Here is a 26,615-nt window from a genome sequence, read left to right on the forward strand (position 1 = left end):
TGTATCAAAAGTAACCAAGTACCAGAGACATAAAGGGAGAAACTACTTCAAACAATTTGCACTTAAAATTTAGAGAACCTTCATTTATGAGTGGCCAGTGATCTAGGCAAACAAGAAATACTGCATGGACTGACACGTTCTTAGAAGAATAAAAGCAGCTATGAATTAGTGGGAGTGGCTCTTTCACTCAGAAATTCTTGGTTAAGAATATCTTCTTTAGGATGATACTCAGGACCTGCCCTGAAAATATTATTCTAACTATCTATGGAAGATAGAAAGCAAACCTGTGATTTAATTCTAATCAACACTGTGTTTCCAGATACTGGTTCAGGGTCGCTCCCTTCTATCAATTTCATCTCTACACATCTCCACTCTATCCTCCATCTTAAGCTGCTCAGGCTGAGCAAAGATTATGAGAAACCTGTTGGGGCAAGACAGATCCTGGAGGAACTGGGCTATCATTTTCAAGGGGAAACATGCTAAAGACACACTTAAGTTTTCAAATGTGCATTGTCCAATTTCTAGATCACTTATGCCTCCTGGCAAACATGAATGGACCATACTATTACCATACAAGCAACAAAACATAAAGGACAGAGAACTAGTTTAACTGTGAAAGAGATGCAGGTGATAAATGCCACAATGTTGGTCACTTCTCCTAATCCCAAGTAAATTAGAAGATTCACCCAGCTTGCCTTTGGTTTTCACCATCAGCAGCTCTATTACAAACATGGATTTGCCTAACAGTACCCTGTCCTGTTCATCCTATATGATACATCAATAACAAATTAATCGACTGAAAGCATGGCTCTACTTATCTGCTCAAACAAGTCCACTACCTACTAACCTTCCCACTGTCTTTTAACCTCTGTTCTGAGAGCACAAATCTCTCAAAGAAAGGCCCCAACCTACCTGTCTGCCTACATGTACTTTGTATTCTAGCCAAATAAGTCCAATTGCCAACGTTTCTACTGTTCCTAGGACATATTTCACACTTCTCTGTCTGGTATCTTTGCTCACATTGTTTCCTCATTCTGGAATGCCCATCCTTACAATCTCAACCTCTAATACAATAAACTCTCCTCATCTTCCAAGGTCTAGTTCTAAGACCTCTGAATATTCGTATTGCCTTTTGCCTTTCCTAATAACTCCATCTGGGACCAGCCTCACAACATACCCTGAAATGTCTTTATGACCTTTTCAATCTGTGCCTATTTCTGTCATCATGCTGATACAACAGTATTGAGAAAAAGCTGGAAAAACAGTTGAATGGAGGTATTTCTCCAAAATGCCTTCTCAATGTCATCAACTACAGACAGTTAATGAGCTCCTCTTGGATACTTCTTGGGTCCTTCTTGACCCAGCTAAGGAGAGAAAGTCTGGCTTCAACAATTAGGCGCGAAAGAGATGGATGAGCCATTTCTTCATCTACATGCAGGCCACTTGAAATGGAAACCTGAGTGCCCTGTCTCTTATTTGTGGGACATAGAAATCTCACTAAGAATCAGAAGGACCTTAGAAGTCATTGCATGGAGTTCCTCAGTAATATACAAATTCTATAATAACTGTTCAAACACCCCTAGGGGTTTGTCAGGCTAGTGTGTTGCTCCCTTCCAAAAATATAAGGAAACAAACATTCTCTTTCCAGCCAAGCCAACTACAGGAATCTGAATCTTGCTATTTGATGGTGATGATGTTGACAATAGAACCAGTATTCCAAGCTATTCTAGTATTTGTACTCCAGATACCATTTGCATGTATTTCTCAAGCTGTAATTTTCATTTTAGGCTATACTCCCAGAAACTAATTTGTCTGCAAAGAGAAACCTAACCACCTTCACATCTAACTTCTGATACTGATACACTATCTGGCATTTATGTTTCTATCCATTACAGACTTACTTTTCCAACTTTATCTCAATCTAATTCTCCTCACATTCAAATATTTCACTGAAACAGATCTTACCCAATAAACTTAGTACTTTGACACTTGTATACTTCTTTGGCTTGTGTCATTCCTGTAATTCCTCCCCTCTCCTCCCACACCACTTTGTGTATATGTGTAAATCCTGTTATTACTTAACATGGATCATGCACTTAAAAAGTGTCAGAATAAGATAAACTTAAAACATGGCCCTTGCTCTTTTGAGTTTACAGTCTGGCTCATTCCTTAAGGCTTGGTTAAAATGCTACCTTTTCCATGAGTTTTCCTTGAATTCTTAAAAATAAATATATGTATTTCAGAGAGAAAGGGAGAGGGAGAGATAGAAACATCAATGATTAGAGAAAATCATTGATCGGCTGCTTCCTGCATACCCCCAATTGGGGATCGAGCCTGAAACCTGGGCATGTGCCCTGACCAGTAATCAAACCATGACCTCTTCATTCATAGATGGACCCTCAGCCACTGAGCCACACCAGCCGGGCCTTGAATTCTTGACAGAAGAAATTTCTCTCTTCTGAATTTCTGTGGCAATCTTCTCTTATGGAAATTTTGAGTTAGTTCTTAAAATACAAGATAAAGCATTATATATATATAAAGTTCCTGGAGGGTAAGTAACTAATTTCTACTTCCTTACTACATCTGGAAGAACACTCAACAAATATTCATTCATTCAAAAAAGTATTTAATTCCTATAAAATCCACCAAGGTTTCAATATCTACTTAAAAGGAGCCAGGTGCAAAAAGGCAAGATTATTGCCTTTATGGAGCTTAATCTAGAGGAGGAAACTCTCATTAAATATGTAGAGAAGTAAATATGTGTAGGTATATATACACTGTAATTAAATTGTGGTAAGTGATATGAAGTAAACACAGTACAGTGGTAAAGAATAACAGTAAAACAACTAATTTGTATGGAGTGAGGCAGGTAAAGGGAGAAAGAGAGAAGCCCTAATGAGGTAACATTTAAACAGAACGATAAATTATTGGAGTTGCGTAGAAGGGCAGGGAGCAGCATCCTCAGGCAAGAAAAGAATCAAGGGCATGTACCATCAGTATGAACAGAACACATTCAGAGGAAGAGAGGCCAATGAGGTTGAAGAGAGAGGCAGAACAGGTATCAATTAAGAAGGCTTCAAAGATCATCTTCAGGAAACTAAATTTTATTCCAAGGGCAACTAGAAGCTATTTACGGGTAATAAGCAGGGAAGTGATACGATTAGCTTATATTTTAACAGAGTACTTTGGCTGCTGTGTAGCATAACTGGCTTTATCTGTTTGTCCCTAATAATATTTCCTGCTCAAGTTTTTCTGTGAGGCATTTACAGAAGGGGAGGGAGGGGGGAGACTTACAGAACCATGGGCTATAATACTTTAATTTGCCAGAATCCAGAAAGGCATCTGTTAAAACTTAGAAGGATTAGATTAGGAGAGCTTTCTAACTTCTGGGTTATAAAATGGTTTGAAGGGCAAAACTGAGGGATATTCTACAAGAATTATCCAATACTATAAGGGCTTCTAAAGTTATGCCACACTTTGTAGGTGAGAGTTAAGCTTACAGAATACTGTTAAGAGCAAGAGTATGGAGTCAGATGGTATTAAGTCCTGGCTCTGCTAATTTCTAGCTGAGTGTCCTAGTGACATTTCCTATAAAGACCCATGGAACTTTAGATTGGCAGTACTATGTACAGAGGCTATTAAAGGGGCTGTGCCCAGATTTCAAAAGCACTTGGATAAATGACTCAAATTTGGTAGTTGCTCAATAAATAAAAAAGTATGATGAAAGTAAACTAAGCTCCTTGCAGAACATGGACAGCATATTAACATGGACAGAACATGGACAGTATATTATTGGAATATACAATCTGTACTATACAGGGAAACCTTCAATAGTGATAAAAACAAACCCTACTTTTCATTCATACCTCTCCATATATTAGCACCAGAATTTATGTGACTCTTTTTTTAATGCCCTGTTTTAGAGACAGTGGAGAACACTAAACTGAATCCAAAATCTGGATTCTGGTCTATCCTACTCCATAATTTTGTATTCTTTTGGGTATAACAGCTATGTCAGGGTTTCTCAATTCTGGCATTATTGACATTTGGGGCTGAATAATTCTTTGTTGCATTGTAGGATGTCTAACAGTATCCCTGGCTATTACTCACTAAATGCCAGTAGCACCGCATTAGTTGTAACCACAAAATGTCTGTAGACATTGCCAAAAGTCACCCCACCTCACTGAGAACCACTTTTGATCTCCGAGTTTCATCTGAAACACAGGGAAACATGAAGATAATATCTGTCTTCCTTCATGGCTGTTATATTATTCAAATAATATAATGAATGGGAAGAAATACTGAGAGAGAAAAAAAGACCATATGATATATGTAAAAGCATTACTAATACTCTGTGAGTAATTATTATTATTTTCTATGAGTACTCAATAATGAGACTGAAGAAAAATACATCTTGTTTACAGAATGCATTTTAAGGTTTAAGGCTACGTGCAGTCTAATATACCTTTTAGGTAGATATTCAATAGATATTGTTGGTTGAGTGATTCTAAGTCTGGGTCCAGTAGTAACTTCATTTACTTTTGTGGCATGTTCTCATGTTTTGCTGCTGAGCTACAACAATGTAGTATGTTTCCACACCTGCCTTTACTTGACAGACAGGCCTGGATTAAACAAGAATGACTGTTCATTTCACAGATGGAAAAACTGAGGTACAGAAGGTTAATTGACTAGCTAAAATCATGCAGCAGTTAGTCTAGCGGCACTGTGCAATCAGAATCCAGATTCTAACCTCAAGTCCAATGCTCCATTGCTGTATCATGGTACTTTCATCCAAACATCTTGCATTCCTGTCTCTTAATACAAAGATAGCTATTTTGCTTTCTGGGGCAACAACAACAACGAAACTGAGATAAGGGAACAGAGTTGTAGTTTTGAGAGAAGCTTAGAAAGAAATATACTAAACCTATTTCTATTGGGAAGCACAAGTGGATATTCCCTACATTTGGGTTAAATCAATGTCAAGTTTTCCAAGCACCCTGTCAAGTCTACCAGGTATGAAATCCTTGCCATTAAGTTGTCCAGGAAGAGCTAACTCTAGTTGTTACTTACCTCCAGAGTAGTTGTGTCTTGCAACTTAACTATGTTAAGGCATACAATTTGTGCTAAAACTGTTCCCTGCAGTATTCTTGGCTGCTCCCCCTCAATGTGGGAGCTAGAGTGGCAGGCCACCTTTCAGCATTTTATTAAAATTCACAAAAGCTTCAACTGCCATTTCGCTATATATTTCCAGTTGTCAGAAACAGAACTTTAAAGAATAACTCATAAAAATGTAACCATTTATTTTACTCCTTTAAACTGCCAGACCACCTCTGATTATTATGCCTTCACATGAACTTTCAAATGCTGAATGTTGTCACAAAGAGTCATCACGCCCAACCATTGATTCCAGTCTTCCAGTAGTTCTCAGGAAACATGAGTTGGAGCCCACCTTTACCTTTATTATTACTATAGTTTCAAAGAACATAAGACTAGAAATTAGGAAATTTTGATGCTAGCCTGTTTTTCCCCAAACATTAGGTAACTTCATCTTTATGGTCACAGTTTCCTCAGAAAGAGGAATAATTTCCTCAGAGAGATGGAGTAATTCATCTTTAGGACCAATTTCAATTAGAAAAGTTGGGGTGTATATAATATTTCAATGAGAAGCAAATGCATACTTATCTTTTCTAAATGCATCTGAATATTACTGATATGCTTTAGACATTCTAACATTTCTTCTTTTTTTTTTTTTTTTTTATAAATTTTATTGATTTTTTTACAGAGAGGAAGGGAGAGGGATAGAGAGTTAGGAACATCGATGAGAGAGAAACATCGATCAGCTGCCTCCTGCACACTCCCACAGGGGATGTGTCCGCAACCCAGGTACATGCCCTTGACCGGAATCGAACCTGGGACCTTCCAGTCCGCAGGCCGACGCTCTATCCACTGAGCCAAACCGGTTTCAGCCATTTCTTCTTTTTTAAAAAATATTTTTTATTGACTTTGTGAAGAATTGAATGTCAGTAAAAAATTTTTAACAAGGATGGGGTCAAGGATAGGTAACCAGGCATAACTCCAAGTTTCCCACTCCCAGACATCTGCGCGTCAAGGTCCTGATTAGACCCTTGTAACTGTAAATCAATGACGTTTGTGGTTTCTGTGAATAAAAGCTCGCCGAGCACAAAGCTCGGGGCTGTTACAGGAGGGGCCTGTGGCAGATGCTGGCCAGCTCAATAAATCCTCGCTTGCTGTTTAAGACCTAATTGGAGTTGGTGGTCTTATTCTCGTGAATGTTGGTCCACAACAACTTCGGAGCGGGAGAGTGAGAGGGAGAGAGAGATAGAAACATCAATGATGAGAGAGAATCACACAGGGGATCAAGCCCGCAACCCGGGTATGTGCCCTTGGCCGGGATCGAACCTGGGACCCTTCAGTCCACAGGCCAACGCTCTATCCACTGAGTCAAACTGGCTAGGGCTAGGCAACTCTTAAAATGTGAGAACCCCAGTTCTGAATTATAGAGATGTACAACATAGATATATAGTATAAGGAATTTAAGAATTGAATGTTTAATAAGTGAGAGCTTTAAAAAAAAAAAGGAAAGTAAAAAGTCAAGATTCCACCAGTATCTAAAATAAAACATTTATTTTGATATTCCGAAAGGACACAGAGCTAGCATAGTCTCACTTGAAAGTTTACACACACTGCCACCTAATAACCAAAGAACCTTCTGGAGTAACACTGAATTGCCAATGGCTCATCTTTGGGATTTGAGAGAAGTTTTTACACCCACTGTGTGAATAAAATCTCTTGAGTTTCAGATGAAGGGGAAATTATATATATTTTCTGCAATTTTATTTTTCTAGATTAGTTGTAAAATACAGGAGCTGAACTACCAGAAAGATAAACCTCAAATAGGAAATGCAGTGCTTTATATGAAGAAACTGTTGGATATTAGTTCTTAACATGATTAATAAAATTAAGATTTATTCCCAGTTTAGCACAGTGGGGTCTGTCCTAACAACTCCTGTCTTTCTGAGATTGGGAGTTCACTTTGAGATCCTGAATAGGTCACCAAAAACAAACAAAGAAAAACATGAGAAGGAAGCTGTGGGCAGAAAAGGTATTTACCATTTCTTTTTTATGGCAACTCTCCCAGTACACAGGGAGCTACACTCATTCTCTAACTGGTAAAACTGTACCTACTGGTTGTGGGCCCTTGGGCAAATTATTTAATATCTTTGTGCCTTAGTTATAAAATCAGGATAATAAAAGGATTGTTTTAAGGATTATTACCAGGAGTTCACTTAGGTGATAGCATAGTGGTTAAGTTAGCTTCCTTTAAAGTAGGGATGAGAATAGCACCTACCTCATGACGATGTGCATCTAAACACGTAGCACAGGGCCTAGGCACAGTAAGCCCTCGATAACATTCATTATTGTTACTTTTAATCTACTGCTCTTTCTACTAGAAAACTTGGCATAGCTATAGTTCCCCAAGTTCTTTGATTTGTCCTTCAGCCATTACTCCATAGCTAACCTTTCTTTCTAACCTCTGTTTTTCTCAATTTGGGAGTCTTAAGAGTGTGCCAGTGAATCCTATCCACTTAACTTCACAGGCAGAACACCCTTCACCTACGTAGTATCAGGTGGTCAGCAATTTGCTTCCAATCTGCATCTATTTTCTTTTTTTTTATTTATATTTTATTGATTTTTTACAGAGAGGAAGGGAGAGAGATAGAGAGTTAGAAATATCGATGAGAGAGAAACATTGATCAGCTGCCTCCTGCACATCTCCCACTGGGGATGTGCCCGCAACCCAGGTACATGCCCTTGACCGGAATCGAACCGGGGACCTTTCAGTCCGCAGGCCGACGCTCTATCCACTGAGCCAAACCGGCTTCGGCCTATTTTCTTTTTTTTAATATATTTCTTTTATTTTTATTTATTTCAGAGAGGAAGGGAGAGGGAGAGAGAGATAGGAACACCAATGATGAGAAAGAATCATTGATTGGCTGCCTCTTGCATGCCCCCTACTGGGGATCAAGCCTGCAACCCAAGCATGTGTCCTTGACCAGAATCGAACCCGGGACCCTTCAGTCCGCAGGCCGATGCTCTATCAACTGAGCCAAACGGGCTAGGGTGATCTGCATCTATTTTCTTTGCAGTGTCTCAAAGTTTCAGGCTTCTCTCTCCCTCTTTTCTAACGATAAAAGATGCTTTTTATGGGGGTGGGGTGTTTTCCCACCATGAAGCAATTCTCCAACACCAACTGAGTGTCTACAATTCAATACAATTCTGACATTATCCACCCAGAGATAGAATCAGATTCTAGAGCAGGGGTGGGCAAACTTTTTGACTCGAGGGCCACAATGGGTTCTTAAACTGGACCGGAGGGCTGTAACAAAAGCATGGATGGAGTGTTTGTGTGAACTAATATAAATTCAAAGCAAACATCATTACATAAAAGGGTACGGTCTTTTTTTTTTTAGTTTTATTCATTTCAAACAGGCCGGATCTGGCCCGCGGGCCGTAGTTGCCCACGGCTGTTCTAGAGGTTGAGGGCTCAGACCTACAAGATTGCCTGCCCTCCACTTCAGATGCCAATCATGACCCCAGGTTGTTACCCTTGCTTCTGGCCAATTGACTATAAATCAGGGGTTCCCATACCCCCTCTCCTTGGGTTATATTAATTTGCTAGAGTGGCTCACAGAACTTAGAAAACCCATTTACTCACTAGATTACCAATTTATTAAAATGGATATTAAAGTATACAAATCAACAGCCAAATGAAAGAAGAGATACATAGGGTAAGGCCCCCCAAAAAAGACTATCAAAAGATACCTTTATTGCTCTCTTCACTTAGGAAATATCAAGGGTTTTTGGAGCCCTGTGCCAGAAAAGGGATAAACTCTATATATAACACACTGCTCTTTATTTTTATATTTCTGTAGTCATTTCATTAGGATTTGGGAAAGGAAAAGAGATGTGTTCAAAATGCCATCATGAAATGGAAATATGATACATTATATTGTTTTTGCCCATCTTGTATTGTCTATATTTTAGCTTCTTAAGAGTAGGTAAGAGGTGGAATTAGAATGTTATGGCTTAGAATTCTACCCCGTAATTCTAAGCCATAACATGGCATCATGTACCTGGTGGTATTTCTGAATCATAATAAAGGTAATTCTTTTCATGGTTAGTTTCTAGAAAGTTTATGGGCCTTTTATAAGGTGCCCGAATAACAGGTAGAAAAAAGCCTAGTGAAGCATCTAGCTTAAGCTACTCAGCAGTAATTTTCCCTGGGAATCTTGCATGTAAGTAAGCTTATATTTGGAAAGGTGGGACTTGCCTGGCTGAGCTGCATGTTAATCAAGTCCTATAATCCTAACATCTGTAACTATAGGAGTTATAGTCCACCAATGGGCCTGGTTGTCTCATATACCACAGTTTATCAGAGCTATCCCACAGAGAGTCTACGAGTACTTAAAGCATGGCCCAAAGACAAGTTTCTTTATTCTAAAATAAAAAAGTCAACACTAATTAAATTTTCTCTTCTAAATGTATAGCTTCATTAATTTATAACCTGAAGTTCGTATTAATCTAACATACATTGTGATCTTTATGACTTCATACACATAAAATGAGATTTGGGGGAGGAGGGAAGATATATGTTTATTTTTAGTTGCATATTCCCAGGTCATTCCTACCAAGTATGTCTAGCTCTATAGCTACCACTAGTGTGTAGCTAAATAAATAAGGTTCCAAATTTTTAACTGCAGCACAAAGAATGGCAATGGAAGCCAGCAAGTTACGTGTTAACCATTACTTAAACATACAGACACACATTCCTCTTCTAGATAATTTACTTAGCCTTTTGCCCCTTCCTAAATCAAATTAGGTGTGCATAGGGGTAGGTTGCAAGATGTGCCATGCATGCTGGCAGGGAAAAGAGTATGTCACCTGAGAGTAGCAAAGTAGAGGCTGGATTACTCTGACATCAACCCAAACTCAATTCAGCAAGTATTTATTAAGTACCCTGTATCCCAAGGTGGGGGATTTGTAATTGAAGAGGATGGAAGTTCTGGCTGAAACCTGCTATTTGTAAAGCAAATTTCACAAATGGCATCAAGCACATAGACAGAAAATGATGGCGGTGAGAAAGGGAAGGAAGGAAGGTTAGCAGGTATGCTCAAAAGGGTATAGAGGATAATATTAATTCTGATCTGCTTATGGTCCCTAGCTCCTCAAAAAGATAAGTGATTGATATGACCCTTTTCAAACATCTACCCTCCCCCCCCCCCCCCCCACACACACAAAAATCCCCACCAAAAAAACTAGGAAAGTCAGTAAGAAACTCATGTAAACAGATAGATATTACTTAGCTCTCTGGTTTACTTATCTATTTTCAGTCCCTACATGGACTCTTAACAACCAGCTAATCTTCTGAATCCTCTATTGGTAAGTACTAGTAAAAGTAGTTGGGAGATAGTCCTTTTTTATTTTTATTTTTTAAAATACATTTTTATTGATTTCAGAGAGGAAGGGAGAGAGATAGAAACATCACTAATGAGAGGGAATCATCGGTTGGCTGCTTCCTGCATGCCCGCAACCCGGCCATGTGCCCTGACAGAAATTCGAACCGTGATCTCCTGGTTTATAGGTAGATGCTCAACCACTGAGCAACACTAGCCAGACGAGACAGTTCTTTTTTTGTCCTGAGTTAGAAACTTAGCTCCTGAGTAATATCACACTGAACAGCACTAGAAAAATCTATATAGGATCATGATGGAGATGATTTTTGTCAAGTTTGCAATTCAATTATCATTTTGGTGAGGTTGCCTATACTTGGCCTTTATTTAAGATGTAGTCTCTGAAAACAAGAAATAAAAATTAAGATGTTTTCAAGAAAATTTTACCTTCTCAACTCTTTCACTATTCATTTACAATTAAAATTTCATAGAACATAAGAACTAGAAGTCATTAATTACCAGTCTGATGCACATACCCTTTGAACCAGCAATTCCACTTCTAAATATCTATTGACCCATGTGAAATCTTATGTGAACAAAATTATTTGTTGCAGGACTGTCTGTAAAAGCAAACTAATGAAAATGTAACTTAAATGTTCATTGATAAGGCACAGTGATCATCTATAATAATAAAAGTGTAATATGCTAATTAGACTAGACGACCTTCTGGACAAAGCCAGAGCTTCGAGGGAAGCCCGAGTCCCGGGTGCCTGCCATCGGCTGGAGGGAAGCCTGGGTCCCAGGTGCTAGAGGGAAGCCGGTGCCAGCAGCCAGAGGAAGGCAGGCCTACTCTTGTACGAATTTCGTGCATCGGGCCACTAGTATGTCTATAAAATGGGACACCTTGCTGTCATAAACAAGAATGAGGAAGCTCTTTATATACTGATATAGAATGATCTCTAAGGTATATTATGAGATCAATACAGCAGGTACACTGTATGGTATCGTTTGTAAAAAAAAAAGAAAAAAGTAAAGGAAAAAAATTATATGCATGTTATTTGTAAACACCTACACAACCTCTGGGCGTAGGGGCACAAGAAAGTGGCCACAGCTCAGTCAGTGTGGCTCAGTGGTTGAAAGTTGACTCATGAACATGGAAATCACGGTTTGATTCCCGGTCTGGGCACACGCCAGGGTTGCAGGCTCAATCCCCAGTAGGGGGCGTGCAGGAGGCAGCCGATCAATGATTCTCTCTCATCGTTGATGCTTCTACCTCTTTCTCCCTCTCCTTTCCTCTTCTGAAATCAATAAAAACATCGTAATAAAAAAATAAATAAAAAAGAAAGTGGCAACATTGTGATCCCTAGGAGGGAAACTGGTCAGATGTGGGTTATTTCACTAAACATCCTTGTGTACTTTTTGAATTCTGAGGACATAATGTAATTCCTATTTTTAAAAATTACATTTTAAGTCTAACTCCTTTATTTCACAGATGGGGAAACTGAGGTGCATGTTACTGAATAATTATGCCATTATATTCTTTAGTCAACTGAACTGTAACAGTTGCTTCTCACATAAGGCTTCTGTAACACTCCAGTGGTCGGCAAACTGCGGTTCGCGAGCCACATGCGGCTCTTTGGCCCCTTGAGTGTGGCTCTTCCACAAAATACTGACTTCTGAGCATGGGCCACAAAGTTTCAATTGCACTGTACGTGCACACCCGCACATGGTATTTTGTGGAAGAGCCACACTCAAGGGGCCAAAGAGCCGCAGTTTGCCGACCACTGCACTAGGCTAACCACTTTCCCCAGACCTCCCATTTCTCCAGAGGTTTTGCCAGGAAGCAGCTAAGCAGGAGGGATTTCTGAGCTTTACATATCCTGTTTTAGCAGCAAATAACATAGGAGCTCCTGTTTCTCTTGCCTACTCTCACCTTTCTGTACAAAGAAGATCAAATGTACAACTACATTTTCACAAAAGCTTTTATTTGCCTTGTCCGAATAGGACAACTCAAATTTGATATGTCAAACAAACAAACTGAAAAGGTCTTTTAGTTATGCAATGATAGAAGGGCCTAAGTCCAATGGGGAGTATATCTTCCCGCTACTATACTCCATTTCTCTGATATCTTTTGTTGTTGACTAAGCCACATACTGGAACAAAGCAATCACAAGATGTACCCCTTTACACTCCTCTTACTGGATCCTTTTGTAATCTTGACACATTTCCAATGTGTTAACCCCGAGTGCTTTAGTATGATTTAAGTAAAGTTTTCAGAGTTTTATAGTGTGATAAGTGGAGAAAACACTGGATTAGGTATCAGAGGCACTGAGCTATAGACACAAGTTTACCGTTATTAGCCATGTGACATTAAACCAATTACCTAAACCCAACAAGTACTCGTTCCTTTATTGCAAAATGGATATAAAAATACCTACCCTGCCAACCTCGCAGGTTTGCAAGGATCAAATAAAATGTCAAAATATGTCCTAATCTTGAAGTATAATAAGCATGAAATATTATAAATACTAGCTTATTTACTCAGTAGATGAGAAAATTAATTTCTGAAAGATGCTCAAGTCATAAGGAGGGATCACTTTCACGTCACTTAAAGTATACAGCCTCTTATAGTTTGATTTAAAAAGTACCAGCTGTCAGATACATATATACAGCTTGACTCTTGAACACGGGGGTTAGGAGCACCAATGCCTGTGCAGTCAAAATCCGCGTATAACTTTTGATTCCCCCCAAATTTTAGTTGTTCCTCAGTATCTGCAAGGGATTGATTTCAAGAACACCTGGGGATACCAAAATCCATGGACGTTCAAGTCCCTTATATAAAATAGAGGCCTGATTCACGCAATTTGTGCAAGGGTAGGCCTTCGCAGCCGTGGCGGCTGCCTCAATCCTTCCCTCGCAGCCGCGGCAGCTGCCTTGATCCTAAGGCTGCAGCCCCAGCTTTGTCTGGAAGGCTGTCCACATGGCTGTTCAGTCGATTTGCATATTATGCTTTTATTATTATAGATGATGTAAAACAACACAGAGTCAGCCCTCATCTGGGAAAATACTGTTTTTGACCAGTTGGTTGAATCCAGGGATGCTAAGCCTGAGGATACAGAGGGCTGACCATATATTTGATGAAAAAAAAAAATCCACATGTAAGGGGACCCATGCAATTCAAAGCCATGTTGTTCAAGGGGCAACCATATTGGCAAAGCACTGCTTTAACTGCCGTCTTGTTATAATCAAAGGCAGGCAAAGGTACCCCTTAAACTTTTCTTTTTAAGATTTTGAAACTGATTTCGAGAGAGAGAGGAAGGAAGAGGAAGAAACATTGATGTGAGAGAGATGTCAACTGGCTGCCTCTTGCATGCCCTGATTGAGCCCACAACCTGGGTATGTGCCATGACTGGGAATCAAATTGGCAACCCTTCCGTGCACGGGATGATGCCCAACCCACTGAACCACACAGCCAGGGCAAACTTTTCTTTAGTTATATAGGATTTCAACTATTTAGATCACAGTGTTGTTGGTTTGCCTATGAAGAATACTGGAATTAACTTTGTGTGAGGCAGAAACTAGAAACTATTTGTTTCTTTTTTACTTCTCTCTTCCTTTAATTAATAAAGGATGATTTCATGAAAATGCATAGAGAATGTAAATGAGAATGAGAAAAGTTGTTCAATACCTCAGATAGAAGCTGCATTGTGTGGTGGAAAAGTACTGGGCTAGGAATCAGAAGACCTGGGTTCTAGATCTGGTTCTCGGGGCTTATTATTTGCGCGACCCCAATGAACTGAGTCTCTTGATTCATTCATATTTATTGTGTACCTACTGAATAAAAGTATTATGATTAACCCCAATCCTTAGTAAACTCTGTCTTGCCTGGCTGGCATGACTCAGTAGTTGAGCGCTGACCTATGAACCAGTAGATCACAGTTCGATTCCTGGTCAGGGAATATGCCTGGGTTGCGAATTTGATCCCCAGTGTGGGGCATGCAGGAGGCAGCCGATTGGTGATTCTCTCTCATCACTGATGTTTCTATCTCTCTCTCCCTCTCCCTTCCTCTCTGAAATCAATAAAAAGTATATTAAAAAAAAGAAAAAAAGAAACTCAGTCTGGTGGAGGAGAGATACATACAAATAAAAGACAATATAAGATTACTAAGGTACAGATTCTGCACAGGATTGCATGGGAGCTGTAAAAAGCCATCAGGAAAGGGAAGAGAAAGGAATGGGGGCCTGAAGGTACACAGTTAGACTTTCATTTCATAAATTGAACCACTATGTTCTAGGTGAAGAATTCCATTACTTATTTAGGGAAAGACTCAACCTGGCTAAAAAAAGCTCCTCTAATATTTCACTGGCTACTAGAGTTTTGCTCTCTTTATGAGTTCCCTTCAAATCATCCCTTGTATTTCCTTTTGCAATGCATGCTTCCATCGCATTATGTTGTATTGCATAATGTCCTCAGCCTACAAAAGCAGGTTGTATACAAAAGCCTAAGGCCTTTGTGTAAAGGAAAAGAGGTAGGGTGGACCCTTCTCAACCTTTTCCTTCTCTGCAGGGCTTTGCATTCCTGAGGATGGGCCCCTCCTCTGCTTGGGGATGTTACCTAAATTATAAACTGTTACTCAAAGCAGTGGAACTTCAAAAGCATTTCCTTCCCAGTCTCTTCTATAAGATTTCTTTTGGCATAAACTGCTAATTTTAATGTATTAAGTATCAGACTCTTGATGAGTTCTCACACTTAGTCACAAAGTACAGAAAACTTTTGATTTTTAAAATGGGTTTATTATGCTAAAAGCTGCATGTGGGGTGGAGGCATCAGCAACCTGCCCTCTTTCCGCCATTCCATTTCCCCAATTATGCCTGGCTTGCCAACTTTAATGGCAGTTATCTTGGTGCCACCTGGTCACTGACTTATTTGAAATCTTCCACTACATGAAGTCATCTTGTCACTGTAAACACTTGCTTTTCCAGTGATAATCATATCATCCTTTTCTTTTTTGTAGCAGTTCTGGTGAGGAAGGTACAAAGAGGAATCAACAGCAGAACCAAGTTGGAACAAAGAGAGGAACACACTTAAGGATTAGAGACTCTTAAGAGTATGGTATAAATTGTTACCTTTAGGGCAGTCATTGAATTTTATTCACATTCAGTCTAGAACCTTTATTTTTTCTCAATTAAAAATTGATATTATGATCTAACCCCCCCCCCCCAACCTGGATTGAGGTTTTTAACAGATCATACCAGTGTCCCAAATAGTGTTTACCATGTCTTATCTCATTCAATTCCACATTCTAAGGATTATTAGAAAAATGAAGTAGTTACTCACATGGAGTGGGGAAACTTTTATTTTTTACTTCATATACTCCTAAACCATTTGAATTCTTTTTACATCACTATGTCATTAGAATAAAAAAAATTCCATTTCCTACTGAGCTAAGTACAAACTTGTCATCTTGGCCTTCAAGGTATTGGCAAATATGGCCCTGGTCTCCTTTTCAATTTTAATCCCCTATTTCCCTAAGTGTACTGCTGTCTTACACTCTTAGCAAACTATCCCACACAACTCTTTTAACCACTTAACTGACAACACACTAGCAAAGTTATTCTCCAATATCATCGGAGTAGCACTTCAGTTCTCCCTCTCAATGAAGTTGTGTACTAATAAAGGGTATCTGTGTTTGTTCAAAAACAACTTATGCCAGTCTGCTAATTATTATAAATATATAATTTAATGAAGTATTGTGTAAAGCAATGAAGTATAGATGAGAAGAGAAAAACAACAGCAGCAGCTAAAATTAATTGAGTAGTTACTACCTGCCAGGTACTGTTCTAAGTGCTTTACATGAATTAACTCATAATCTTCACAGGAACCCTAAGAACTAGATACTATTATTGCCCCTGTTTTAAAAGGAGGAAACTGAGCAACTTGCCTAAGGCCTACACAACTAATACATGGCAAAATAATTTGGCTCCAGAGCTTAAGAATCTAGGAGTAGTTGTTTCTATGAAAACCAAGTTGAAAGCTTTGGAAAGACTAGATGAAGATGATACACACAACCACGCAACTCTACCTTGTATGTGAAAGCAGCCATAGATAATATGTAAAGAAACGAGCCTGGCTGTGTTCTAATAAAACTTTATTTACATAAACAGGCAGCACGCTAGGGAAAGATTTGGCCCTCACACTGGAATTTGCAGATCCCTGAACCTACACTCCAAGAAAAGGCTTATGTTAAAAGAATGGCAAAAAAATGTATATTTTAAGTTAAGTAAAATGTTTAAGGTCTGTGTGTAACTAATATCTGTATGATTCCGTGTTTTAACTTACTTTTTCAGTTAACTAACTACCGACCCTAATTGCATCAGATAACAGGGCAATTCTTATAAGAAATTTTTGCCTACTTTCCTGCCTTTTTGCTTTTGCCAAAGCCACCCCTTCAATCTTGGAAGTATCATTTCCTCGCTTCCACTTGGAATCCCACTCATCTTCAAGTCCATTATCTAACCCCACACCCTCCTCCAAACTAGATATGATCATTTCTTCCTTTGAAATTCTTCAATAATTAATTTCTACCTATGGGACTTAAAGTAAGTCCCATACTTCCATTATCCCCACTACTCAACTATTAGTGACTAACTCATTTTCCTTTCTTAGGCAATATGCAGCACATAGCAGGTTTTCAGATAATATTTCCTGAATTATGTTCTACCATTCTTCTGTTTTTAGTGTCTGGACAGAAAGAACATGCACAATACCAAACCCCCAAACCTATATTCAACTCATATACCACACCTATGATTTAACTTTGCTATAACTTTAATCTATTAATTTTAAAATGCATTCACCAGTACAGATTAGTATGGTTGTAGCTAAAATTGTCATCTCTGTAGCAAAATTTCTGATTTTGAAAGTAATTGTTAAAACTGCTGCTTCCTGGCTAGTCTTTAATGTGTTGATACATTTTACAAATACATCTACAAGCTGTATGCAAACAAAATTCTTAATTCAAACTTGAGATCAAGAGTGTGCCATAACTTACCTCTGCACCCGCAGCAGTACTTAACAGACGTCTGGATCTAAACCACTCCTTCCACAAAGTGCTTAGGGAGCCTGGCCCAAGCTCAGAGTGAGTTAGAAAGGCTTGGGATAGGAATGCAAGTTTCCTGATTCCTAGTTCAATATTCTAATTCAGGAAGAAAGTGGCTTTTTAGGTGGCACCCAATCCTGCAGTTCAAAAACTAAGGAATAAGGAAGCCTCACCACTATCTTCCATTTCCTTATACTGCCAATCAGAACCAGCTGTTGTTTTCCCACAACAGTGATCTGGACAGGCATATTTGTGGCATTCCAATCACCAAAAGGGCTGATCCAGATTTTAGGATTCCTACCTATATAAAAAGATTACTTAAATACCCTAGATAAAACACCCCATTCAGAATGCACCATAAACAGTCAAACGATCCTTTAGTGCAGCGGTTCTCAACCCGTGGGTCGCGACCCCTTTGGGGGTCGAACGACCCTTTCACAGGGGTCGCCTAAGACCATCCTGCATATCAGATATTTACATTACGATGCATAACAGTAGCAACATTACAGTTATGAAGTAGCAACGAAAATAACTTTATGGTTGGGGGTCACCACATGAGGAACAGTATTTAAAGGGCCAGAAGGTTGAGAACCACTGCTTTAGTGTTTTTTAAAAGCACTTCTCAGATGTTTTAGTGCTAAAACGACAATGACCAGTACTGAGGAGAGGGGTTAAAAAGAGCTATGTTATTTATGCAGTTCATTCTCTTCTTTCCCGAGAAGTAACCAACTTCACATTCTAAACAGAGCTACTCTGAAGGGCTCCTGTTCTAGTGCTTAGATACCAGTTGCATCACTGCTTTAACCATCTTAATCTGTAAAGTAAACACAGGAAGTAGACAACAGCCCTATCCCCAGCTCAACAGAGTAATACTTTACCAACAAAAATTAGAGTTACATGCAACATTTCTAGCTGCCGTATTCCTCTCCCCCCAGCTTTAAACCATAGTCAAATCATCTTTAATTAACAAAAGACTAAGCAACCCCGACAGTTCACAGATAGGACAGCATTTTTATTTTTCTGGAAGCTACCTATGAAAGGCAAGAGCCATTGCTGGGCTCTCTGGGTCACATGGGGGAAAGAGACCCTAAGAGAGTAAATTAAGGAAGAAGGGAACAAGGATGAATTCCATTACTTCAACCTAACGAAGCATTAATAAGAATTCATTACGGGCAAGAAAGCATAGTGCTCTGGGGCACAAGGAGACATCAAGACGAATAAAACGATCCCTGTCCTTGGGAAGCTTACAATTGAGAAGTACACAGATTATAACAAAAAGCATAGCAAGGGAAGTGCCAAGAGGTTCGAGGTTCTCAGGGAGGGAGACACCAATCACGTCACTTCAATTTCATGCTAACAAATTAAAACATTCGGGTAGGGGACACCTGTTGTACTAATCCGATGGAGAGAAGCTGGAGTGCAATTCCAGCGAGATCTGTGGAAATGGACGCTTCGGTGGGACATGAACTTGCTTGATCCACACCTTGGCTAAGGCAGGCCAAGAACTACGCCAGATTAACCAAAGAAATACAAGAAACAGAGAGGCTGGGAACGGGAGGCAGAGAAGTCGGCCAGAACTGATGCTGACTTAAGTCTGCGGCAGGAGGACTGAGCAAAACCCAGGCGGTTGGGGCTGGAGATTTTCAGCTGCTCACGCTGCCTCCTTTGCGGAAGGTCCCAGCTCCCCTGCGCCTCACCTGCATCCGCGGGCTCCGGGGGGGGGGGGGGGGGGGGGGGGGCCTTTCTCAAGAGGCAGCCACAGTCCAGCCATCAGCGCTCCGGGAGGGCGCACGGTGCTGACGGGCCGGTAAGGGACTTGCAGCAGCTCCCAGCTCCTGAATCCAGAGGCCAGGGATCCAGCCCCAGCCTGCCCTTTACTCTGCGTGACCTCAGACTACTCGTTCAAGTACTTCGTTCCTTCTTCTCCTACCTGTGAACCCTGGGATTATGGGGAGAATGGGACTGAATTCGATGACCTCTGGGGTCTAAAAGCTTCTCGCCAGCCGACACACAGAAGCGCTGCACAATGGCCCGTCGGATAAATAGCGAGGTCGGCCACAGGGTACAAAAGGTAGGGGCGCCAGGCCCGTTTTACAGGAGGGGAAACTGAGGCACCGAACATCTTGCCTCAAGGTCACTCCAGCGAAGTCACTGCTGGGGCCCGGCCGAAAGCGGAGACCTCCAGAATGCCCATCCCGGGCCCTTTTTCTTTCGCCGAGCGGGGTAAACTGGCGCGGAGAGTCCTGGTGCCGGAGGGGAAGGGGCTGTGCTCGTGCCAAGGTAGAGAGAGGGGCGAAGGAGGCCTTACCTTCCCAGATCGAGTCCCGCCACCGGCGTCTCCTTTTCAGAACCGTATCCAGTCGCCCCCTCACGACTCTACATTAACACCCTCCACTAGTGACCGGCTCGACGTGTCCACGATTGCCACAGAGGCCGCCCATTCCCGCCCCTGCCCCGCCCCCTGCCTCATTGGCCAATCCCTGCGCAGGACGTCGGAGCTCCCGCGGATTTCACCGCCTCTGAGGGCTGGAGAAGCCTGACGTCACGCCGCGCGCGTGCCTCCCAGGTCTTTGCCCCACCTCCTGTCCCGTGGACGAGCTTGCAAGAGTTCGTCCTGCCGTAAAGCAGCACGCCTCCGCGGCATTTCACGACGTCGGCGGCTAAAGGCCCAGGAAACGCTCCGACTTCCTCCCGGCTGCCGGGCGAAAGCCAGCGCGATGTTCGGTGCGGGCGACGAAGACGACACCGACTTCCTCTCGCCTAGCGGCGGGTGAGTGTGAGTGACTGTGAAGTGTGGGACAGAAGGCGTGGCTGAGGAAGTCGGGCAGATGGTTGGAGGGGTCGCTCTCTTTTCAGACGTCTCCCCAACTTCCGGGTCCAGACCCTTGCCACACTTGTGCGCTCTGCAGACAGGTCTTGGAATCCTGGCAGAGCTCGAAACTGCTGAGTCTGCCCACCTGCCTTCTGGGCCTGGCATCTCCCCTGACACGCATATCACTCTGAGGTTCGCCTTTAGCTTTCTGGGTCACAGTTTCTCCTGTGCAATGCGGGTGATGGCTGATGAGGATACCTGCCTCAAGAGTTTTTATAGGAGTCACTTGGGGCCAATAGAAGACTTTCTCTTGGGGGGCTGGGGGGACAAAGTGGTGATACTTAAGAATTGGCCTTGGTGAGTCAGCTTGAGCATCCTTCAAGGATGTCACCTTTTGGGTACTTTCTCTTCTCCCACCACCCCAGGCAGAAAAAAATTGCTTTCTCTTCCTTATTCCCACAGCTAGGCGTGATTACCTCTGTTCTGGCACACCGAGCCGACTGGATTATGAGCCCTGACAGGACAGAGACCTCTTATGTTTGTTCATCTCTGCCTAGTGCTCAGTACAGTACATAGTGAGTGCTCAGGAAGTGCCTGTTGAATGAATGATAGTCATGAAATTGCACTCGAAACGTTAAAACCAATCTAAGAGACTGCGGTCGCTATTCCCTGCCTCCAGTCATTGTGCATACTGGTCTGGGGGACAGTTTTTCAAGCGGCAGCTCTTTGTCTCCTCCAGTAATCAGTGTAGCCATTTCCCTTGTGTTGTGTCAGTAGACAGCTTGACTCCCTTTAACCTTGTGAGCTAACAAGTTCTGATACTTGCAGAACTTTTGTTTGAACATTTGTTTAACAAATTTAAGAATGTATTGAAGAATGATGAATACACCAACATATACCCCTTATTCTACTGAATGCTAAAAGGATGCAAAGATGACCAAGCCTGTCCTCAAGTTGCTTCCAGTCTTGGTAGAGATTCAGTACATAAAATGACACTGCCTTTCTTTTGACTTACACGGTGACTAGCTGTACTACCTGTTTTAACTACCCCCACTTTAGATGGCCTTTGTCCACTTAGTTCCACTTTGGGTTCTTTCAGTTCTCGGCTATTTTAGAATTAAGCTGTGCTCTGATTCATTTTTTCCCCTCTTCCACCCGGAGCATTCATGAAAATGTCCACACAATGCAGCCAGCTGCTGTTGACTATGCAGTAAGCCTTTTGAATTAATGTTTTTTCATACAAACCTGTTTTGTACATGGCTGTGCCATGTGAAAGTTTACAAGATATACTTAAAATTTACATTCTTCGCTAGGTGAAAGTATTTGGGGATATCTGTAAATGAGTGTTAGAGCTTGTGGTTTTCATGCAACAAGCAGTCCACTGCTGACTGAAAATTACAGAGTGAAAAATGACAGTCATGTGCTCTTTTCCAAATTCCTGCTTTGAGATCAGTTCTTGGTGGCTCCACTAGGCTACTTTCCTGAGCAGGCTCATAGGACCCGAAGCGCTTTAGTTCTAGGCATGTGACTGTGCTCTTAAACATAGACAACAGCTAATTGAATGGTAAAAGGCTTAGTAAACAAAGTTATACAGATAACGTTATTTTCGTTCCCAGTAATAACCAGGAAAACCAAATCAGATTTAAGATTGAGGATATAGGAAGTTTCACCAGTATTCTCTGATTCAGCTAGTCTGTCTTTGGTTTCTCTAAGGAAGTAGAACATATGACCGCAGCACTTCCTGTTTTATAACTGTAATTTACTGTAAATATACTTGTTTATTAATTTTTCAAGTATCTTGACTTAAGTATATGACTTACTTGATTCCGTTTATAATACACAAGCCTGATAGAAAAGGGAGTATTCGTGTCTAGGATGGCTATCTAGATGATTGATAATGTGCTCCAAGTTTCCAGGCTTCTTAAAGTCCATGGTTAACTTAGAAGTAGTAATGAGGAAGTTTGCTTTTTTGGAGGGCTTAGCTCTTTCCCCACCATTGTGACTTTGAAATGAAGAAATATATCAGTGCCTGCTAATTATATGGTACTTGGCTTCCGCTAAAGCAGATAGGAATAAGGCAAAGTTCTTGCCCCTTAAGAAACTTCTAGTTTAGTAGTTGGGTAAAACCCATCCAGTAATAGTAATCACAAAGCATTCTAAGGGGCTACTTATGTATATACTTATGTTTTAGGTTATATAAAAGACTAGTGGCCCAGTGCATGAAATTCATGCATGGGTGGTGTCCCTCAGCCCGCCTGCACCCTCTACAATCTGGGACCCCTCGGGGGATGTCCGACTGCCGATTTAGGGGTCGGGCCTAAACTGGCAGTCAGACATCCCTCACAATCCGGGACCGCTGGCTCCTAACTGCTCACCTGCCTGATTGCCCCTAACCACTCTGCCTGCTGGCCTGATCAACCCCAACTGCCCCCCCTTCCGGCCTGATCACCCCTAATTGCCTGCCCCTGCCAGACTGATTGCCCCCAACTGCTCCCCCCCGCCAGCCTGATCACTCCCAACTGCCCCCCCCGCTGGCCTGCTCCCCGCCAATTGCCTCCCCTGCCAGCCTGCTCTCCCCCAACTGCCCTTTCCTGCCGGCCTGATTGCCCCTAACGGCCTCTGCCTCGGCCCTGCCACCATGGCTTTGTCCAGAAGGTTGTCTGGAAGGTCTCCCAGAAGGTCTAAGAAGCATATTACCCTTTTATTAGTATAGATATGTGAAGGCAAATCTGATTAGCACTAGAGGCCCGATGCACAAAGATTCTTAAAAGAATAGGCCTTCCTTCCCTTGCCTGCCGGCACCACCTTCGCTCCGGCTGGAGCTGCTTTTCCGCCTTCACTCCAGTCTGGAGCCGCCTTCTGCCTTCGTGTGCTCCTGGCCCGGCCGCTGCCATCTTTGTTGTGTCAATTTGCATATTCCCTCCTTATTGACTGTGGGAGTCACCATCTTGGTTGTGAAGTGACGGTCAATTTGCATATTCTGTCTTTATTAGATAGGATAGTAATGCTATCACCAGTATAAAGGTAGAAAAAGATAAGTCTGGAACTGATCCTCAAGAAGTATTTTTAAGTTACTTAAAAGACACAGAAAAGCCTAGATCAGTGATGGGGAACCTATGACACGTGTGTCAGAGGTGACACACGAACTCATTTTTTTGTTGTTGATTTTTCTTTGTTAAATGGCATTTAAATATATAAAATAAATATCAAAAATATAAGTCTTTGTTTTACTATGGTTGCAAATATAAAAAAATTTCTATATGTGACACAGCACCAGAGTTAAGTTAGGGTTTTTCAAAATGCTGACACACCGAGCTCAAAAGGTTCGCCATCGCTGGCCTAGATTCTAATGCTGATTCTGCCCTAGTTAGGAGTGTGATGTTAAACAAGTCACTTCTCATCCTTGGCTCTCCATACCCTAACCTGTTAAATTATGGTGTTTTCCCCAGATGATTTTTGAGACCTTTCTCAATTCTAAAGTTTTGTATTCTTGTTAATATCAGTTTATAGTTGGAGGCCAGTTTATGCATAGATTGAGCATGGTTTCTTCTCTACAGAAGTATCTGAGTTGAATCAACATTTTAAGGTAATAGGATGTGTGCACATTTATATAAAATAATATATGGTGTACTTAATGCCAGGCGCTGTACGTCCTTCTAAGTAATACATTTACATTATCATATTTGCTTCTCTCTACTACTCTATGAGGTCATTTTTACTATTATGCCCATTTTACAAATGGGCATATAAGGATCAGAGCAGTAAGTTGCCCAAGGCCATGCAGCTAAAAAGTAAAAGAGCAAAGAAGTACTTTGACAACAAAAAGAACCCTATTTATTAAAATATATTGATGTGCATGCATGTGTTACTTATTTTGATGAGAAAAGAAAAGGAATATAAAGCTAAGGTTAGATAAAGACTTTGGCAGCTAAGTGCATTGGCTAACATTTATTTATTTATTTAGATTCTTTTTTTAATTATTAATAAATCTTTATTGTTCAGATTATTACAGTTGTTCCTCTTTTTCCCCCCCATAGCTCCCTTCTACCCAGTTCCCACCTCACCCCATGCCCTTACCCCCGCCACTGTCCTCGTCCATAGGTGTATGATTTTTGTCCAGTCTCTTCCCTCACCCCCCACATCCCCTTCCCCCTGAGAATTGTTAGTCCACTCCCTTTCTATGCTCCTGATTCTATTATATTCACCAGTTTATTCTCACCCCCATAATTTGGATGTAGGTACGCTTGAAGTTGTCCCAGAGGCTCCTTACACTATCTTCATATTTTTGGTTTCTTTTTTCTTTTCCGGTTGGGTGTGTTTTGCTTCTTCGTATTTCAAATCTTTGACTTGATTCTTGGGGTCCTCTAGTCTGCTGTTGGATCTCTGTATATTATTCTTTATTTCAGTAAGTGTATGCTTAATTTCTAATTGGTCCTTTTTCATATACTTGAGGGTCTCACTAAATTTCTCGGAGGTTTCTAGAAGATTCTTGAGTAACCTTATAACTGTGGTTTTGAACTCTATATCCAGTAGTTTGCTTTCCTTCATTTTTTTCATTTGTGACATGTTTCTTTGTCTCTGCATTTTGGCTGCTTCCCTGTGTTGATAGAGTGGCTTTGTGTGCTAGGTGTCCTATAGGGCCCAGGGGCTCAGCCTCCCTAATTACCTGAGGTGGAGACTCTTGGTGCACCCCTTTGTGGGCTGTGTGCACAGTCTTGTTTTAGTTAAGTCACTTATGAATGTGAAGAGTTGTACTCTGGTATGGTCTCACTCTGACCACTGGGTACACTGGCTCTTGAATCTCCAAAGAGGTGCAAAGTCAGCCACTGCCTGAGTCCACCCAGCAGGAGCTACAGAAAAATCTGCGGATTCCTCCTCTTTGTTTGGGGTTTGGAAGTGCTCAGATGAGGCCCAGCTATGAAGCAATGCAGGCTATGTGTAGCCCTTCTTTTGGAAGCTTTAGCGCTCTTTGACCAAGCTGCAGTTTGTTAGGTTTTAGATTGCAAAAGAACAGGCCATTCGTATGCGAAAGCTTCTGTTCACAGCTTGGGTGGGGTTGTAAATTGGGTGGGGCAGGGTCTCAGGGGATCATCAGGGCAGAGCAAACCGCAATGGCTGCCAATCTGCTCTGTCTTGGAAAGGTCCTGGGTCTCTGTGTCCCCGCAGCCCTGTGCAGGAACAATAATTGCTGCAAGCACCTCTGAGAGAACGCCGCCCTCGCATTCCGTCCCGATGCCAGACAGTCCAGTTTCTCCCCGTATGAGTCTGGGTCCCCAGAGTCTCACCCGGAACTAGAGTTCAGAGCAATTGGGAGCTTGTATCTCCCTCCGATTGAAAAAGGCAGCAGTGTACCCAGTTGCCAGCCCGTTTCCACGCACCTCCACACTTCCGCACCTCTGCAACTCCTACCAGTTTCAATGCGCTTTTCTCTTTCCTTCTAGTTGTGAAATTTCCACTCAGCCAGCCTTCCCGTGGTTCTGGATGATATCCGTTTTGTCTTTTAGAGTTAGTTTTGATGTGGTTGTGTGAGGCAGCAAGTACAAGTGTGTACCTGTGACACCATCTTGGTTCCTGCCCCTAACATTTATTTTTAAAATGTAATTAATACTGTAATGACTTTTCCCATGAATTGTAAACAAAGAGACTCAAGTCCAAAGTTAGCAAATCCCCTACTTGGGACTGAGCCCGAAACCCGGGCATGTGCCCTGACTGGGAATCAAATCCCTACCTCCTGGTTCATGGGTTGACACTCAGTCACTGAGCCATACTGGCCAGGGCTCCATTGAATTTTTTAGAGAGAGTGAGAGGGAGGGAGAGAGAGATAAACATTGATGTAAGAGAGACACATAGACTGGTTGCCTCCCACGTACACCCGGGCTGTGGCCAGGGGTTGAACTTGCAACCAAGGTACATGCCCTTGACCAGGAATCGAACCTGCAACCCTTCTGTCCAGGGGCCAATGCTCTAACCCCTGAGCAGAACTGTCCAGGGCAGCAAGTCCATTCTTGCTAACATAGTTAGATATGTACATGTGAGAACACTGTAGAAGTAGAAAAATGTAATGATTTATAAGACACTTATGTATTGTTTATTTTAAAATATTAATAGAAAATAGAATTAATCTGGGAGGTAATTGGGTTGACTGGCTCTAGGATTGATTTTGCAATCATTAATTAGCTGGCCTTTAGAACCTCTGTGGAAATATTGTTTGCCTCTGACTGTTGTTTTTCC

General features: G+C 41.5%; 2 protein-coding genes across 5 annotated transcripts in view; one reads left to right on the top strand and one right to left on the bottom strand.

Moving 5' to 3' along the window:
- Positions 1–20,020, bottom strand: part of SLC31A1 (solute carrier family 31 member 1) — a 30,615-nt gene extending 10,595 nt beyond the window's left edge. The window contains exon 1 of one of the 2 annotated variants that reach the window (XM_036329981.1): positions 19,881–20,020. The gene's annotated coding sequence lies outside the window, so the exon portion shown is untranslated. The other variant, XM_036329982.1, reaches the window with a different exon arrangement.
- Positions 20,021–20,198: 178 nt separating this feature from the next.
- Positions 20,199–26,615, top strand: part of FKBP15 (FKBP prolyl isomerase family member 15) — a 55,224-nt gene continuing 48,807 nt past the window's right edge. For 2 of the 3 annotated variants that reach the window (XM_036329978.1, XM_036329979.1), the window contains exon 1: positions 20,386–20,576. In XM_036329978.1, the coding sequence (XP_036185871.1) occupies positions 20,401–20,576 (176 nt within the window). In that variant the 5' untranslated portion in view covers positions 20,386–20,400. Of the gene's footprint in view, positions 20,343–20,385; positions 20,577–26,615 lie in introns of those variants that run through there. The other variant, XM_036329980.1, reaches the window with a different exon arrangement.

This window comes from Myotis myotis, unplaced genomic scaffold, assembly GCF_014108235.1.
Source record: "Myotis myotis isolate mMyoMyo1 unplaced genomic scaffold, mMyoMyo1.p scaffold_m19_p_12, whole genome shotgun sequence".
NCBI classification, from domain to species: Eukaryota; Metazoa; Chordata; class Mammalia; order Chiroptera; family Vespertilionidae; genus Myotis; species Myotis myotis.